General features: G+C 41.0%; 1 protein-coding gene across 3 annotated transcripts in view; it reads right to left on the bottom strand.

The window, feature by feature from the left end:
- Positions 1-6,733, bottom strand: part of gabrd (gamma-aminobutyric acid type A receptor subunit delta) — a 159,767-nt gene extending 153,034 nt beyond the window's left edge. Inside the window, exon 1 of one of the 3 annotated variants that reach the window (XM_059952438.1) lies at positions 6,412-6,733. In XM_059952438.1, coding sequence (XP_059808421.1) covers positions 6,412-6,476 — 65 coding nt within the window. In that variant the 5' untranslated portion in view covers positions 6,477-6,733. The remainder of the gene's footprint in view (positions 1-6,411) is intronic. The other 2 variants (XM_059952437.1, XM_059952439.1) reach the window with 2 other exon arrangements.
- Between the last annotated feature and the right edge of the window lie 13,025 nt (positions 6,734-19,758).

The following is a 19,758-nucleotide window of genomic DNA, read 5'->3' as shown; positions in this document are numbered from 1 at the left end:
GCTAACTAAGTATATCCCATCTCTGGTGAATCGGAAAACATGAATCAGAAAACATTCTGAAGAAAAATCGAGAATTGTTGCACCACTTTAGTGAACTGAAACTCTCGAGCCCGGTCTGAAGGAAACTCTACCCAATACCGGCATGGGCCATTTTTCAGATATCCATTTAGAAGCACAGATCCCTGCAGCATGCTTCAGACACATGTACAAATCTCAACACCAACTTTGGGCTCATTTCTGATCCTTAATTATTGTTCCCTCTAAGCTGTGTGGGTATGAGACCATGCTGTAACCGATATGCTCCCATGCACATAGCCTTGGTTATCACACAGCTGGAATTTTCTTCTGTATGTTAATATAAATTTGAAATTATATAGAACATAGAATAGCACAGCACATTACAGGCCCTTCGGCCCACAATGTTGTGCCGACCCTCAAACCCTTCCTCCCATATAACCCCCGACCTTAAGTTCCTCCATGTACCTGTCTTGTATTCTCTTAAACTTCACTAGTGTATCTACCTCCACCACTGAATCAGGCAGTGCATTCCACGCACCAACCACTTTCTGAGTGAAAAACCTTCCTCTAATATCCCCCTTGAACTTCCCTGCCCTTACCTTAAAGCCATGCCCTCTTGTACTGAGCAGTGGTGCCCTGGGGAAGAGGCGGTGGCTGTCCACTCTGTCTATTCCTCTTAATATCTTGTACACCTCTATCATGTCTCCTCTCATCCTCCTTCTCTCCAAAGAGTAAAGCCCTAGCTCCCTTAATCTCTGATCATAATCCATACTCTCTAAACCAGGCAGCATCCTGATAAATCTCCTCTGTACCCTTTCCAATGCTTCCACATTCTTCCTATAGTGAGGCAACCAGAACTGGACACAGTACTCCAAGTGTGGCCTAACCAGAGTTTTATAGAATTGCATCATTACATCATGTCTCTTAAACTCTACCCCTCAACTTATGAAAGCAAACACCCCATAAGCTGTCTTAACTACCCTATCTACCTGTGAGGCAACTTTCAGGGATCTGTAGACATGTACCCCCAGATCCCTCTGCTCCTTCACGCTACCAAGTATCCTGCCATTTACTTTGTACTCTGCCTTGGAGTTTGTCCTTCCAACGTGTACCACCTCACACTTCTCTGGGTTGAACTCCATCTGCCACTTCTCAGCCCATATTATGCTAATATAATTTGAAATCTATGTTAATATAATTGCAAAATACCCTGTAATTATGTGTTAATGAATATAATCCATAATTTTTATAAATATTAATAAATGTACCACAACCTTTACTCCAAAACATTTTAAAGCTTCAACGTATTCATATTTTCAATGTTTCAAGGTACAAAATTATTATAAATTGTAACAATAAACACAGAATGGAAATCAGTAGCTCATTGTTAATAAACTTCTGGCCTGCTAAACATGTCAACATTTTGGCTTTTATTTCTCTTATAGTTCAGAGGGCATTGTTGCTTAGGTGGAAAGCTGTTGCTCCGCCTACTCATGCTCAATGGCTAAGCGATGTTATGTCATGCTTAAATTTAGAGAAGATTCATTGTTCAATTTCTGAATCAAGACAAGACTTTCTAACATTGTGGGGGACTTTTTTGAATTATTTTCATTTCATTTCATTTTTCAATCTTTTTATTGATTTTCCAGTAAAAAAATATACAAATCAGAGGAGAGGTTTGGCAAACAGATAATACAAAAGACGTATAAACAGCAGTTTAAAAAAAAAGTATATATTGTCAAAATCAGATAGGTAAAATGTTACGCTGTTATATATACAAACTAATCAAGAAACCACAACCACAACTCCTCCAAGAAACCACAACTCCTTTTAACAAATCGTAAAAAAAAAAATGGAAATAACAGGGAAATAAAACACTAAACTTTTCTTTTTTTGTTGTTCCAGTTTAGTTTAGTAGAAATATTTTCAAATTTTTGATTTGCTATCAAGTACAGATGTTGGCTAATAATATGTTTTACTACTGATGCACCATCAATAACTCTCAGAGACGGGAGGCGAACGATAAGCTTTTATTAGCAGCATGAGACCACCACACAACATCATGGAGACTGAGGGAGGAGCAGTGCCTCCAATCGCCTTTATACAGGGGTCTGTGGGAGGAGCCACAGGAGCAGTCAGCCCAGGGGCGTGTACAGACAGGTATATGTAGTTTACCACAACTATATGATAATGATTTTTTTCTTTTTTTACCAAACAGCTTTTTTTGGTAGTGGGTTTAGATTTTTTTGTAAAATAAAATTATTACTTTTCAATATTATGATTCAATTTAGTTTACATGAATATGGGGTAATGAGACTATAAGTGTGATTCAAATATATTGTAATTGATATATGATATATATCCTCCTGTACTCTGCATTCTTTTTTATAAGAAATCAATAAAAATATTGAAAAATAAAAAGTTTATGAAACATGAAAGATTTTCTTTGTTGTACTGTATTTTATGATACCCTTCAATTAATAGATAAGGGTATATTTCATGTTACCCTTCAATTAATAGATAAAATAAATAAAAATGTGCTTTTAAAATTTCCATTCTAAAAATTTATAGTATACATATTACAAAAAAATTTAAGTTCCTTTGCATTTTTCAGGCCATGTAAATATTTCCTGCTTAGCGAAATGGCTGGTCTGTGCAGCTATAAAACAAATAGAGTGAATATTGAGGATCATAATCAGCACTAAAAATGGCCAGAAGGAATTTTAACCTACCCAAAGTTCAAAATTCAAGCAGAGGTGCTGCTGTGCTTTCTTCGTAATTGTACTTAAGTCCTGGGCCCAGGACAAGTCCGCTAAGGAATTTAAAATTGCTGATCCTCTCCACCTCTTATCCTTTGATAAGGACTGGCCCTTGGACCTCTGATTTCCTCCCTCTCCTAAAGTCAATGAGCAGCTCTTTTGTCTTGTTGACATTGACTGAGAGGTTGTTGTTGAGGTACCACTCAGCCAGATTTTAAATCTCCCTCCTGTATGCTGATTTGTCACCCCCTTTGATACAGTCTACAACAGTGGTATCATCAACAAACTTGAAAACAGTATTGGAACTGTGCTTAGCCACACGGTCTTAAGTGTAAAGCACGTGGAGTAGCGAGCCAAGCGCACAGCCTTGTGGTGTACCTTTGCTGATAGAGATCATGGAGGAGATGATGTTGCCAATCTGAAATGTCACTAGTGAGGAAGTCGAGGATCCAATTGCACGAGAAAGTATTGAGGCCAAGTTCTTGAAGCATATTGATTAGTTTTGAGGGGATAATGGTATTGAATACTAAGCTGTGGTTGATAAAGAGCATGCAGATGTGTGCATCTTTGCTGTGCAGATGTTCCAGAGGTGAGTAATGAGCCAATGAGATGGTTTCAGTTGTGGATCTATTGATCTAGTAGGCAAATTGGAGTGGATCCAAGTCACTTCTCAGGCAGGAGTTGATATGCTTCATCATCAACCTCTCAAAACATTTCATCACTGTGGATATAAGTGCTATTGGATGATAGTCATTGAGGCAGGTTACCATGTTCTTCTTAGGCACTGGTATAATTGAAGCCTGCTTGAAGCAGATGTGTACATGGTGCCTCTGAGTAACTAGAATAGTGATAGAAAGGAAATATATACTATATACACATACACAGAAAGGTGCCAGAATAGGGCCAATGACATCATGAAGAATCCCACCCACCCTGCTCATGGACTGTTTGTCCCACTCCCATCAGGGAGGAGACTGCGTAACATCCACACCAGGACCGCCAGACTCAAAAACAGTCACTTTCCCCAAGCAGTAAGGATGATCAGCACCTCCACCCACTAATACCCCCCTCCACACTCCCAAACACTGCTGTATCAGTGCTTTAACAAGAAAACAGATTATTATCTGAACAGTGGCCGATTAGGAAAAGTGGAGATGCAACAAGACCTGGGTGTCATTGTACACCAGTGGCATGCAGGTACAGCAGGCAGTGAAAAAGGCAAATGGTATGTTGGCATTCATAGCAAAAGGATTTGAGTACAGGAGCAGGGAGGTTCTACGGCAGTTGTACAAGGCCTTGGCGAGACCGCACCTAGAATATTGTGTGCAGTTTTGGTCCCCTAATCTGAGGAAAGACATTCTTGCCATAGAGGGAGTACAGAGAAGGTTCACCAGATTGATTCCTGGGATGGCAGGACTTTCATATGAAGAAAGATTGGATCGACTAGGCTTATACTCACTGGAACTTAGGAGATTGAAGGGGGATCTTATTGAAACATATAAAATTCTAAAGGGATTGGACAGGCTAGATGCAGGAAGATTGTTTCTGATGTTGGGGAAGTCCAGAACGAGGGGTCACAGTTTAAGGATAAAGGGGAAGCCTTTTAGGACCGAGATGAGGAAAAACTTCTTCACACAGAGAGTGGTGAATCTGTGGAATTCTCTGCCACAGGAAACAGTTGAGGCCGGTTCATTGGCTATGTTTAAGAGGAAGTTAGATATGGCCCTTGTGGCTAAAGGGATCAGGGGGTATGGAGAGAAAGCAGGTACAGGGTTCTGAGTTGGATGATCAGCCATGATCCTACTGAAGGGCGGTGCAGGCTCGAAGGGCCAAATAGCCTACTCCTGCACCTATTTTCTATGTTTCTATCATTTCCTGTTAGTCACCTTATATACAGACACTCCTGTGCCTAGTGTTAATTTGTGGACATACAATCAATCTATGTGTACCAGCTCTCTTATGTGTTTATATTTATTGTGTTTTATTGGTGTTGTGTTTTTTATCTTATTGGTTTTTTTGTGCTTTATGGGATCCAGAGTAAAAATTTCATTCTCCCTTACACTTATATACTGGAAATGGCATTAAACAACTTTGAATTTTGAATATGCATTTTGAAAAGTGTTGTAGGCAAAAGACTTGGCCTTTGCCATAGCAGACCGATGGAATCAAATCTGTTGTTTAACATTTAATTTAATAACTGAAACTACTTTTATTCTTGAGTTTTGATTAATGTTCCAAGGATACAGGATGGGCATAAAGTGTGGAGATCTGATCTTTAAGTGTACCATAGTTTGAAGAGATGACGATTAGTGATTTCTCTGCAAGGATACGGAGGCAGTTTGAAAACATAGGACCGTACAGCTCAGGAACACAATATTGTGCCAAACCAAATAAATTAATAATCAAATGGTCAACAAAACGTATCTCTTTTGCTTATGCTATGTCCACATCCTTCAATTTTCCTCAAATTCATGAGCCTATCTAAAGGTCTCTTAAAAATCCCTAAGGTATCTGCCTCTACCACCACCCCAGGCGGCGCATTCCAGGCACTCACTACTCTACGTAAGACACTTGTCTCTCACATCTTTTAATATTTCCCCACTGTCGCCTTAAATGCATGCCATATGGTATTAGACATTTCAACCTCTGAGAAAAGGATACTACAGAATTAATTGAAACGGATAATTAATTTTTAGCATGAGGAAGACAATTGGAACTCAACTCGTCAGCTTAACGATTATTGCATTAACGCTGAGCAATCAGTCACATGCGGCGTTGTTCATTAAACATTAACCATTAAATCGTTAAAATAGTGTGGACTTCATAGCAAAATCTAAGTACACAGCCTCTTGCAAAGTCCTGTGCTGAAATTTAGAACACTTCACTACAACACAGAAAAAGGCCCTTCAACCCATCTAGTCTGTGCCGAACCATTAATTTGGCTCGCCCCATCGACCTGCACTTAGAACAATACCCTCCATACCCCTCCCATCCATGTACTTATCCAAATTTCTCAAATGTTGAAATCAAACCTATATCCACCACTGGTAAGCAGTTTGTTCCACATAAAGTAATAAAGCCTAAATCGAGGTTACACTGAAAACAACATTATAATAGTGACTACCTTTTCCAGCTTAAACGTGTACAGTACATTTAGAAAAATATCTTCATTCGAAAGTAATAAATCTGCAGGAAAGAGATTACTTAGAGATACGCTTGGAAGACGAAAGTGGGTCAAGTGTAATGCGGAAGAGTTAACAAATGTTTGCATATTGTAAGAGGGAAATTCTGTTGAAAAAGAAAACACCCAGCGTTTCCCCCGTACTTTGATAAGGTTCAAATCAGAAACTTGGGATGTACCCAGACCCAACATTTGAGATAAAGGGATATAGGTTGAGTGCGCACAAATGGATATGCGCACTGACACAATTAGCTGTCCCTGTAAGCGGCTTAATGGTTAATTTTGCACATGCACAACGAGATGTCAATATAATATTTCTATAATGAAAACCGCTGGAGGAATAAATTCCCCGCTCTTTCATTTTAAAAAGTTACGCGTTTTGGAGAATGAACAGGATGGCGTCCGACCTTGTTCCGAGAAAGTACGAGAACGCCAAATACAGTTACGTCTTACCTTACAAACTTAGTGTGCTGGTGAAATAGAAGTAAAGAGGTGAACATAAAACTGGTTAATTCCATGTTAGTTTCCTGAAGTTGGGGACTGCTGCCGGGTTTAACACGGATTCTGGCTGGGCAGGTCAGCAGTCAGCAGAGCAATGGAAAACTGCCGCCTTTCCATGTTGCAGCCGGAGATTCTCCACGGCCCTCATTGGGGGTAACACGGTTATCAGCAAACGTAATTAGAATCGAGCTCTCACGCCCGCGATCTAGCTGGCACTGGAACCAGCTCCTCGCCCTCCATGAAATCTTAAGGCTGTGAGCATTTTGTGTGTGTGTGTGTGTTGCTCTGGATCTCCAGCTTCTGTAGAATCTCCTGTGTTTAAAGATGTTTATTGAGATGTGCGCCAACATTCCCCGTTGAAATAGAACGCTCCCACCAGTGCCCTATTTAAGGATTCAAGATTCAAGGTTGTTTAATTTAATTTCAGTACGCAAGTATAAAGGAGATAGAAATAATTGTTACTCCAGATCCCATGCAACACAACTAAAGAAAACACAATAATATGAATACCATAAGACAGGGGAGCAAATTAGGCCATTCAGCCCAACGAGTCCGCTCCGCCATTTCATTATGGCTGATCCCGGATCCCATTCAACCTCATACACCTGCCCTCTCACTATTTCCCTAGATGCCCCGACCAATCAGGAACTTCCGGTATAAATATACCCACGGACTGAGGTTCCACCGCAGCCTGTAGCAGAGCATTCCACAGACTCACCAATTCTGGGGTAAAAATATTCCCCCATAAAAGATCGCCCCTCTATTTTGAGGCTGTGCCCTTTAGTTCTCGATACCCCCACCAGAGGGAACACCCTCTCCACATCCACCTTCTCTAGTTCTTTCAACATTTGGTAGTTTTCGATGAAATCCCCACACATTTTTCTAAATTCCAATGAGTATAGACCCAAAGCTCTCAAACGCTCCTCATATGTTAACCCCTTCATTTCTGGAATGAACCTCCTCTGGACTCTCTCCAACGACAACACATCCTTTCTGAGATATGGGGCCCAAAACTGTTGACAATACTCTGAGTGGGGCCTGACTAGAGTCTTTAAAGCTTCAGAATAATCTGCTTAGTAAACACAAAGTACACTGCAGATGCTGTGGTCAAATCAACATGAACAAACAAGCTGGAGGAACTCAGCAGGTTGGGCAGAATCCGTGGAAACAAGTAGTCAACATTTCGGGCTGAGACCCTTCATCGGGACTGAAGAGGGAGGGGGCAGGGGCCCCATAAAGTAGGTGGGGGGAGGGTGGGAAGGAGAAGGCTGGTAGGTGCCCAGTAAAAAAACAATCAGAGGAAAGATCAAGGGGTGGGGGAGGGAAAGCAGGGAGGGGATAGGCAGGAAAAGTGAAGAAGGAATAAGGGGAAAGCACTATGGGTAGTAGAAGAAGGCAGAATCATGAGAGAGGTGATAGGCAGCTGGAAGAGGAGGCAGAGTGAAAGGGGGATGGGGGAAGGGAGAGGGAGGGAATTAGTTTGAAAATTCGATGTTCATACCAAGGGGCTGGAGACTACCCAGACGGTAGTCCTCCAACCTGAGTTTGGCCTCATCATGGCAGTAGAGGAGGCCATGTATGGACATATCCAAATGGGAGTGTGAAGCAGAGTTGAAGTGGGTGGCAACTGGGAGATCCTGTCTGTTGTGGCAGACGGAGCAAAGGTACTTGACAAAATGGTCCCTCAATCTATGTCAGGTCTCGCCGATGTACAGGAGGCCGCACCGGGAACACCGGATGGAATAGATGACCCCAACAGACTCACAAGTGAAGTGTTGCCTCACCTGGAAGGACTGCTTGGGGCCCTGAATGGTGGTAAGAGGGGAGGTGTAGGCACAGGTGTAGCACTTACGCTTGCAGGGATAAGTACCAGGTGGGAGATCTGTGGGGAGGGATGTGTGGATTTGGCAGTCATGGAGGGAATGATCCCTGCGAAAAGCAGAGAGGGGTAGAGAGGGAAAGATGTGCTTAGTAGTGGGGTCCTGTTGAAGGTGGCGGAAGTTGTGGAGGATAATATGCTGGATCTGGAGGCTGGTGAGGTACTGTGTTCCCCTTGTCCTCACCTACAACCCCACCACACTCCGGATCTGTGTATTACAGAGATTACTGTGTATTCCCCAAGCGATCTGACAGAGCTTGAGCAGTTTTGTAAAGAAGAATGGGAAAAGTTGTAGTGTTAGATGTGCAAAGCTGATACAGACCTTGATACTGAAGGCTATAATTGCTGCCAAAAGTACATTTACTAAATACTAACTTGAAGGGGGTGAATACTTTTGCAATCAATTATTCGTAATTAATTTAGATCACTTTGTAGAGATCTGTTTTCATTTTGACACAAAAGAATCTTTTTCTGTTGATCAGTGTCAAAAAAGCCAAAGTAAATCCATTGTGATTCAATATTGTAAAACAACAAAACATGAAAACTTCCAAGGTGTGACTACCTTTTATAGGCACTGTATCTATCCTGTGACTTGTGAACTGTTCCCAAAAACTTCAAACACCTCTGTGTGTTGTCAACCCCACCCAGTATTCCCCTCCAATCTACCTGGGCAAGTTCCTCTGTAATTCCCTTTATTCTATTGTGGTACTGATACATGTGCATTATGCTTCTCCCTCTCAAATTGCAGTATGAATTCAATCATATTATGGTTACTGTCTCCTAAGGGTTCCTTTACATTAAGCTGACTAATAAAATCTGGGTTTTTTACACCACACCCAATCTAAAATAGACTTTCCCCTAGTAGGCTCAAGCATAAGCCACCTCGTAGACATTCAACAAACTCCCTCCTTTGCGAACTGACACCAACCTGATTTTCCCAATCCTCTTGCATATTGAAGTGCCCCATTACAATTGTGAACTTACCCTTATTACATACCCTTTCCAGCTGCCTTTGCAACTCATTCTTATATCTTGGCTAATATTTAGAGTTCTATATAGAATTCCCTTAATTAGGGTACACTACCGTCAAGAATATTGGTCCCCCTTGGATTCCCTTTCGTACAGGTCACACCTGCCTCAATAGAAATCTGAATCCCTGCCCACTGCTCCAATTTTTCAGCCACACATTTATCTGCCACCTCATTATATTCTTATCCTCACTGTTGCATAGCACAGGCAGCAATCCTGAGGTTACTATCCTTGAGGTCCTGCTACACAACTTCCTTCCTAACTCACTGTATTCTGTTTTCAGGGCCTCCTCCCTTTTTCTACCTATGTCGTTGATACCAACATGTACCACGACTTCTGGCTGTTTACCCTCCCTTTTGAGGATATTGTGAATGGGTTCAGAAACATTGTGGACCCTGACACCTAGAAGGCAAACTTCCATCCCTGTTTCTTTTTCACATCCACAGAATTGCCTATCTGTCCCCCTAACTATAGAGTTCCCAGTTACTGCTGCCATCCTTTCCAGTTTCCTGCCCTTATAAGCCACAGGGCCAGACTCAGTTCTAGAAGCACAGCCACTGTTGCTTCCCCCAGAATATAAGACAGCTTATATACATACATAATATATATTATGTATATTCATTTTATCAGAATCAGGTTTATTATCACTGGCATGTGACGTGAAATTTGTTAACTTAGCAGCAGCAGTTCAATGCAGTACATAATCTAGCAAAGAGAGAGAGAAAAAAATAAATAAAATAAAACATAATAAATAAACAAGTAAATCAATTACATATATTTAATATATTATTTAAAAATGTGCAAAAACAGAAATACTGTATATTAAAAAAAGTGAGGTAGTGTCCAAAGCTTCAAAGTCCATTTAGGAATCGGATGGCAGAGGGGAAGAAGCTGTTCCTGAATTGCAGAGTATGTGCCTTCAGGTTTCTGTATCTCCTACCTGTATCTCATACATTGATTGTATGTCCATAAATTGATGCTAGGCACAGGAGTGTTCATATGTAAGGTGACTCTGACAGGAAATGATAAAATCATGGTGGTTAAGGATTTGGAGATGTTGGTTAGTTGGTGAAGGTGTTGATTAGCCATACTACTTGGGGAAGTAACTGTTTTTGGGTTTGGTGGTCCTGGCATTGATACTACATAGAAGCTTCCTTAATAGGATTTGGACAAATAGGCCATTAGCAGGGCGGATAGGATCTTTCATGAGGCTACTAGACCTCCTAAATTAATGAACATCCCTGAACACCCGATACTTTGCCCCATTTTTTCTACATTGAAACTTCTGTCAGTTGGGTCTATACTCAGTGGCCACTTTATTATGTACACATGTTCGTTAGTGCAAATATCTAATCAGATAATCATATGGTAATGATTCAATGCATCAGAAGTATGCAGACATGGTCAATAAGTTCAATTGTTGTTCAGATCAAACATCAGAATGGGTTTGAAATGTGATCTAACTGACTTTGATCGTAGAATGATTGTTGCCAGATGGGGTGGTTTGAGTATCTCAGAAACTGCTGATCTCCTGATATTTTCACATACAACAGTCTCTAGAGTGCTAAAAATGTTAAAAAAACATCTAGTGAGGGACAGTTCTTGGGGCAAAAGTGCCTTGTTAATGAGAGAGGTCAGAGGAGAATAGTCAGACAGGTTCAAGCTGACGGGAAGGCGACAGTAACTCAAATAACCATGTGTTACAACAGTGGTATGCAGAAGAGCATTTCTGCATGCACAACACATTGAATCTTGAAGTGAATAGGCTACAGCAGAAGACAACCTCGTCAGGTTGCACTGCTGACCTAACAAAGTGGCCACTGAATGTATATCAAAGCGGTGTTTAGTTTCCATATATTTTAAAGCTACGAACAGAAAATTAATAAAACACATAGGTAGTTCTGCATTTCTATAGACTATTTCCTGACCCTAGGATGCTTGAAAGCAGCCTAATGCTTTCCCTGTTGTAACGCGTAAAGAGTAGCAGCCTATGTGCACAGCAGGCTCCCAGCACTGTGACAGTGACCAACAAGCTGCCGAAGGAAATAGTTGAGCCTGCTACAATAACAATATTTAAAAAAAAACATTTGGACAGCTACATGGGTAGGAATCAGAATCAGTTAGCACCAGCATATGTCATGAAATCTGTTGTTTTGCAGCAGCAGTACAGTGCAATACATAGTATTCATTAAGATAATAAATATATATTAAGAAGATAAATAAGTAGTGCAAAAAGAGAGCAACAATAGTGAGGTAGTGTTCATAGGTGCATGGACTGTTCAGAAATCTGACAGTAGAGTGTAAGGTGCTGTTAAGTGTTAAAATGTTGAGTGTGGGTCTTCAGGGTCCAATGGTAAGAATGAAGGTTCAAAGTTCAAAGTGCATTTATCATCAAAGTATGTATACTATATACAACCTTGATTTTCTCTCCTTACAGGCAGCCACAAAACAAGAAAAACCCAATAGAACCCATTAAAACAAGACTGTCAAACGCCAATGTGCATAAGAAACAAATCCTGCAAATAATAAAAGTAATCCTAGGATAATAGCACAGATAGAAAATTCATTAAATTACAGAAAGCAGAGTAGCAGTGAAGGATTTGGTTTTGGACTGGATGGGGAACGTACAATAGAATTTCTCAAGGTCCACTGTTTTTCTTAATACGCACAATAACTTGTACAATAACTTGGTGCATAGAGCACAATCTCCAGACTAACGATATAAAATTTAGTTAATGATGAAGAAGGTAAAGTTATAGATTCATAATCATAGAGAAGTATTGCACAGAAATAGGTCCCTCAGTCCCTCTAGTCCATGCCAAAACCATTTAAATTGTCTACTCCCATTGATCTGCACCAGGAACATAGCCCTTCATACTCCTACAATCCAAGTACCTATCCAAACTTATATTAAACATTGAAATAGAGCTTGCATGCACCACTTGTGCTGGCAGCTCATTCCACCCATTCACGACACTCTAAGTGAAGAAGTCTCCCCTCATGTCCCCTTAAACTTTTCACCTTTCATCCTTAACACATGACCTCTGGTAGAACCTCTGGTTCTAATCCAACCTTAGTGAAAAAAGCCTGCTTGCATTTACCCTATCTATACCCTCATAGTTTTGTGCACATCTATCAAATCTCCTCTCAATCTTCTACGTTCTAAGGAATGAAGTCCTAACCTATTCAACCTTTCCTTACAACTCAGACCTTCCAGACCAGCAAAATCATTGTAAACTTTCTCTGCACTCTTTTAACCTTATTTACATCTTTCCTGTAGGTAGGTGACCAAAACTGCACGCAATACTCTGAACTAGGCCTCACCAATGTCTTATAAAACTTCAACAGAACATCCCATCTCCTATACTCAGTACTTTAATATATGAAGGCCAATGTGATAAAAAACTTTCTTTACAACCTTTTTTTATCTGTAATGTCACATTCAACAAATTACAGATCAGTAGTCCCAGATGCCCTTGTTCTACCACACTGCTCAGCGCCCTACAATTCACTGTGCAAGACCTACGTCAGTTGGTCCTACCAAACCGCAGCACCTTGCACTTGTCTGCATTAAATTTCATCTCCCATTTTTCCAACTGATCCAGATTCCACTGCATGCCATGATAGCCTACCTTACTGTCCACTACATTCCCTATCTTGGTGTGACCTACAAACTTGCCGATCCAGTTAATCTCATTATTAACCAGATCATTATATAGATGATAACCAATAACAGACCCAGCTCTGATCCCTGCGACACTCCATTCATCACAGGCTTCCAGTCAGAAAGGCAACCATCTACTACCATTCTCTGGCTTTTCCCACAAAGCCAATGTTTAGTCCAATTTACTACCTTATCTTGAAGGCCGAGTGACTGAGCCTTCTTGACCAACACCTTAGCAAGTGCCTTGATAGAGTCCAGGTAACTTCCTTGAAAAACACTATAAGATAAGATGATCTACCATGCATGAAGCCATTCTGATTATCCTTAATCAGTCTATGTCTATCCAAATACTTATATACCCTGTCCCTTGGAATACTTATAGCTTTCCTGGACTTCCCGTCAGATCGCCAGCAGGTGGTAAGAGTGGGCCCTCTCACCTCTGCCCCTCTGACCCTCAACAGAGGCTGTGTCCTAAGCCCCCTCCTCTACTCTCTGTATACCCATGACTGTGTCGCCAGTCACGGCTTCAATCAGCTAATTAAATTTGTTGACAATACTACATTTATTGGCCTTAACTCAAATAATAACGAGGCAGCCTACAGAGAAGAAGTCATCGCCCTGACACAGTGGTGTCAAGAAAACAAGCTTTCCCTCAATGTTGCAAACATAAAGGAGCTGGTTGTGGACTACAGGAGACAGGCTAACCCCTATTGACAACAATGGATCTGGAGTTGAGAGGGTGAACAGCTTTCCCTCAATGTTGCAAACATAAAGGAGCTGGTTGTGGACTACAGGAGACAGGCTAACCCCTATTGACAACAATGGATCTGGGGTTGAGAGGGTGAACAGCTTTCCCTCAATGTTACAAACATAAAGGAGCTGGTTGTGGACTACAGGAGACAGGCTAACCCCTATTGACAACAATGGATCTGGGGTTGAGAGGGTGAACAGCTTTTGATTCCTCAGCATACATATCACCAAGGATCTCATGTGGTCTGTACAAACTGGCTGTGTGGTTAAAAAAAAGAAGTTTGGTATGAGTTCCCAAATCCTAAGGGCTTTCTACAGGGGCACATTTGATAGCATCCTGACTGGCTGCATCACTCCCTGGTATGGCAACTGTACTACCCTTAGTCATAGAACTCTGCAGAGAGTAGTGTGGACAGCCCAGCGCATCCATAGATGTGAACTTCCCACTATTCAGGACATTTACAGAGACAGGTGCATAAAAAGAGCCTGAACGATTGTTGGGGACCAGAGTCACCCCAATCACAAACTGTCCCAGTTGCTGCCGTCTGGGAAACAGTACCTCAGCGTTAAAGCCAGGACCAACAGGCTCCGGGACAGTTTCTTCTGCCAGGCCATCAGACTGATTAATTCACGGTATACAATTGTCCTGTTGTACATACTATTTATTACAAATTACTATAAATTGCACATTGTACATTCAGATGGAGACGTAACATAAAGATTTTTACTCCTCATATATGTGAAGGATTAAGAAACAAAGTCAATTCAATTCAAATCAATTCAATTCACAACTGATGTCAGATTCACTGGCCTGTAATTTCCTGTTTTATATTTAGAGCATTTCTTAAACAGCGTAACAACATTGGCTATCCTCCAATCCTCCCCTGTCGCTAAGGATGATTTAAATATCTCCACTAGGGCCCCAGCAATTTCTGCACATCTATATTCCATAGATTTCAGTATATTCCATAAGTATGTCACAAAAATGCAGTCTTAGTGAATCTTAACTAGGAGAACATATTAACTGGCTTCCAACCAGGATTCCAGTTGGAACGGTTGGAAAGTAAGCAAGAAGCAGCTGATGACGTGGAAATTCAAGCAGCCAAAGGCTGCTGATGAGCACTTTGTTAAGTGGGGAGGGTATTCATGGTCTTAATATTGAAATCCAAGAGGTCGAATCCTTCCATGAGAAAGCTGATGTAATGGGACCCTACTTAGTCCAACAGAACACACACAAAAAGCTGGAAGAACTCAGCAGGTCAGACAGAATATGAATAAACAGTCGACAGTTCAGGCCAAGACCTTTCAGCAGGACTGGAAAGGAGGGGGATGACACCAGAATGAAAAGGTAAGGGGAGGGGAAGGAGTACAAGCTAGAAGATAGGTTAAGACAGTTGGGTCTGGGAGGGGAACTAAGTAAGAAGCTGGGAGGTGATAGGTGGAAATATAAAGAGCCAGGGAAGAAGGAATTTGATAGGAAAGGAGAGTGAACCTTGGGAGAAAGAGAAGGAGGAGGGGCACCAGAGTGAGGTGATTGGCATGTGAGGAGAAGAGCTAAGAGGACATTGTGGGGAATAGAAGAGGGTAGAGATAACATATGACCATAAGGCATAGTAGCAGTATTAGACCATCCAACCTACATCATTCCGTCATGGCTGATCCTGGATCCCACTCAACCCCATACACCTGCTTTCTCACCATATCCTGACAGATCAGGAATCAATCAACTTCTCTCTTAAATATACTCACGGACTTGGCCTGCACTGCAGTCTGTGGCAGGGCGATCCACAGATTCAGTACTCTCTGGCTAAAAAATTCCTCCTTACCTCTGTTCTAAAAGATCATCCCTCAGTTTTGAGGTTGTGATCTCTAGTTCTGGATATCCCCCCAATAGAAAACATCCTCTCCACAACCACCCTATATAGTCCTTTCAATATTCGGTAGGTTTCAATATGATCCCTTTGCATTCTTCTAAATTTGAGTGAGTTCTGGCCAAAAGCTGCCAAACACTCCTCAAATGTTAAACACTTCATTCCTGGAATCATCCTTATGAATATCCCCTGGACTCTCTCCAAAGGAAATATGATCTTTCCAAGATATGGGGATCAAAACTGTTGACAATTTTCTAATTGCGGCCCGACTAGTGTCTTATAAAGTCTCAGCATAATCTCTTTGCTTTTATATTCTATTCCCCTTTAAATAAATGGCAACATTGCATTTGCCTTCTTTACCACAGATTCAGCCTGTAAATTAACCTTCTGGGAGACTTGCACAAGGACTCCTAAGTCCCTCTGTACCTCTGATGTTTGAATTTTCTTCCTATTTAGATAATAGTTTGCACTTTCGTTCCTTTTACCAAAGTGTATTATCTTACATTTCCCAACACTGTATTCCATTTGCCACTTTTATGCCCATTCTTCCAATTTGTCCAAGTCCTGATGCAATTGCATTGTTTCCTCAGTATTACCCAGAATCAAGTGATTCTTGAAAGATCATGACCCCTGAATCCGTTATCTCTTCAACAACCTCTCTCAGGACTCTGGGATGTACTTCATCATGTCCTAGTGACTTATCCACCTTAAGACCTTTAAGCTTGCCAAGCGCATTTTCCTTTGTAATAGCCAAGGCATTCACTCCTGGTCCCTGAACCTCACAGAGCTCTGGCACACTGCTAGTGTCTTCCACAGTGAAGACAGATGTAAAGTACTCATTAAGTTCATCTGCCATTTCTTTGTACCCATGGGAAGGAGGAAAAGTTACCAGAAGTTGCAGAAATTGCTATTCATGTCATCAGGTTGGAGGTTACCCAGATGGAATATGAAAGTAAAGTGCTTCCCACCAGTGAGCACATTCACAAGGAGTGCTGTTGCAGGAAAACATCATCTGGGCCATGCTCTCTTCTCACTACTATCATCAGGATGGAGGTACGGGAACCTCAAAACCCAACCGCCATGTTCAGGAACAGTTATTACCCCTCAAAAATTAGGCTCTTGAACCAGAGGGGAGAACTTCACTTACCTCAAGTCTGAACTGATTCCACAACTTATAGACTCACTTTTAAGAACTCTAAGACATTTTCTCAATATTTATTGCTTATTTATTATTATTATTATTATTATTATTATCACTATCATCATCTTGTCTTTTTGTGTTTGCATATTCTGTTGTCTTTTGCACTTTAGTTGTTTGTCTGCTTCTGTCATGTGCAATTTTTAATTGATTCTATTATATTTCTATCTGCCTGCAAAAAATGAATCTCAGAGTAGTATATGGTGACTTCTACTTTGATAATAAATTTGCCTTGAACTTTGAACTTTAATGAAAGCAATAAGATCAAGGAGGGACAGTGATTTTGCAAATCTCCTAAATGAATTTTAATAATGGGTGGGCAGTGTTTCAAAATGATTCCATAATGATTTGCAGTCAGACATGGTAATTTTATATAAAATATCACCAGGGAAGTGAAAATGCCAATTGTTGAGCAGATGCAAGCCACATTAAATGACTTGTACCATTTATGTTGTCTTTGAAAGACATCACAGAACAATAAAATACCAATTTAGGAGTGTCAGTTTCTGAGGCATGTTGGTGTACTGCATAAGCCAGCTGAATGTTAAGATACTCTGTCATCAACAACTAAGAATAATACACCAGAATTTAACAAGCTATCAGCACTCAGCCGTGCAAAAACTAACACTATTAATGCACTAGACATTAACAATTTCAGGAAAGGTTTGCAGCATAATCTACTACCAACTTTAGATACATTACTGAGTCATGTCATCGGCAGAAATTTTCTGATGTCTCAGCAAAAGTTGGGTGTATAAAGGGAGGATGGGAAGATGAATACAGGGCCCTGGTGGAGGACTTTGTCAGGAGATGGTGATGGACTTTAGGAAGACTAAGCCTGCATTGATCCTTGTTGCTATTGATGGTGAAGGCGTGGATGTGCTCAGGACCTACAAGTACCTGGGGTGCACCTGTATGATAGACTTGAGTGGAGCACCAACACAGAAGTTATATACAAGGAGGGCCAGAGTCGCCTCTACTTACTGAGGAGACTGAGGTCCTTTGCAGTATGTGGGCCTTTCCTTCAAATGTTCTACCAGTCTGTTGTCATCAGTGCGGTCTTCTATGGGGTGGTGTGCTGGGGCAATGGCATCAACATGGGTTATACCAACAGGCTCAGTAAACTGATTAGTAAGGCTGGCTCTATTATAGGAGTCAAACTGGACACACTGGAGGCTGTGTTAGAACAAATGACCCCATGGAAAGTCCTGGCGATTCTGGACAATGTTTCTCACCCTCTGTACGTCACCTTGGCTGATAGTAATAGACTAAGACAACTGCAGTACTCCAAAGAGCACTATATGAGGTCATTCTTACCCATGGCCATTAGGCTCTATAATGAGTCAACCTATATTCAGGGCAGTGATGACCCTCTCCTGTTAGACTAATTGAGGTAACCTATTTTCACTCTTTCTTACTTCTCTTCTAACATTTATATACCTGTGTAGTTGTAATGTTACTGTGACACTGTAAATTCCTTTGGGATCAATAAAGTATCAATAAATTGTATTTTTCAGTATCAGCCGTGACTCACTAGGTAACACTCCTTACCTCCAAAGCAAGATTCAAGGTTCAACATTCAATATTGTTTAATGTATTTCCAGTACACAAATGTAAAGGAGAACAAAATAATTGGTACTCAGATCTGATGCAGCACAAAAAAGCACAATAAAATAAAGAACACAATAATAATTAAAAAAACACAATAAATATTGAGGGAGCTACAGTTACCTTGTCTCTGGCACTGAATCTGGTATTGTGGCTCTGAAGAGCAGAGAGGTGAAGAGGTCTGCAGTGGTGATAGAAGATTCCACTGTCAGAGAAACAGACAAGACTCTGTGGGTGCGATAGAGACACCAGATGATATGTCGTCTTCCAGGTGCCAGGGTCAGGGAAGTCTCGGATTGGGTCCATGGCATTCTTAAGGGTGAGGGAGAGCAGCCAGAAGTCTCAGTGCATATTGGCAGCAATGATATAGGTAGACAAGGTGAGGAGGTCCTGAAGAGATATTTTAGGGAGCTAGATACAAAGCTGAAAAATAGGACCTCCAGGGTAATAATCTCTGGATTGCTGCTTGCACCACGCACCAGTGAAGGTAAGAATAGGATGATTTGGTAGGTAAACACATAGCTGTGGAACTGATGTAGGGGGCAGTGGTTCAGATTTATGGATCATTGGAATCTCTTCTGGAGAAGATATGAACCGTACAAAATGGACGGGTTACCCTGAAGGACTGAAGGTTGGCGATGGATCCCAAGGGGGAGCTTTTTAGTATGTCTATGAAATGGCTTTTTAGACCAGCTCATGGTTGAGCCACTAGGGGATCAGCTATTCGGAGTTCGGTGTTGTGCAATGAACCAGAACTGATTAGAGAGCTTGAGGTAAAAGAACCCATAGGGTCAAATGATCTTTATATGATTGAATTCACCCTGAGATTTAAGAAGGAGAAACTAAAGTCAGATCTATCAGTATAGCAGTGGAATACAGGGAATTACAGAAGCATAAGAGAGGAATTATCAACTGTGGCTAACAAAAGAAGTCAAAGCTAACATAAAAGTGAAAGCAAGGGCATATAGTAGAGCAAAAAATAATGAGGATTGGGAAGCTTTTAAAAACCAAAAGAAGGCAGGTAAAAAATCATTAAGAAGGAGAAGATGGAATACAAAAGTAAGGTAGCTAATAATATTAAACAGGATACAAAAAGTTTCTTCAGATACAGTAAATAAAATGTAAAAGAGAGGTGAGAGTAGATATTGGCCATTAGAAAATGATGCTGGAGAGGTAGTCATGGGGGCAAGGAAATGATGGACAATGAATCACTATTTTGCATCAGTCTTTACTGTGAAGAACATGAGCAGCATGGTGGAAGCTTCAGAGCGTCAGGGGTCAGAGTTTCAAAATTTCAAAG

Source organism: Hypanus sabinus, chromosome 27 (genome assembly GCF_030144855.1).
Source record: "Hypanus sabinus isolate sHypSab1 chromosome 27, sHypSab1.hap1, whole genome shotgun sequence".
Taxonomy (NCBI): Eukaryota; Metazoa; Chordata; class Chondrichthyes; order Myliobatiformes; family Dasyatidae; genus Hypanus; species Hypanus sabinus.
This window is presented reverse-complemented; position numbering and strand designations above follow the sequence as displayed.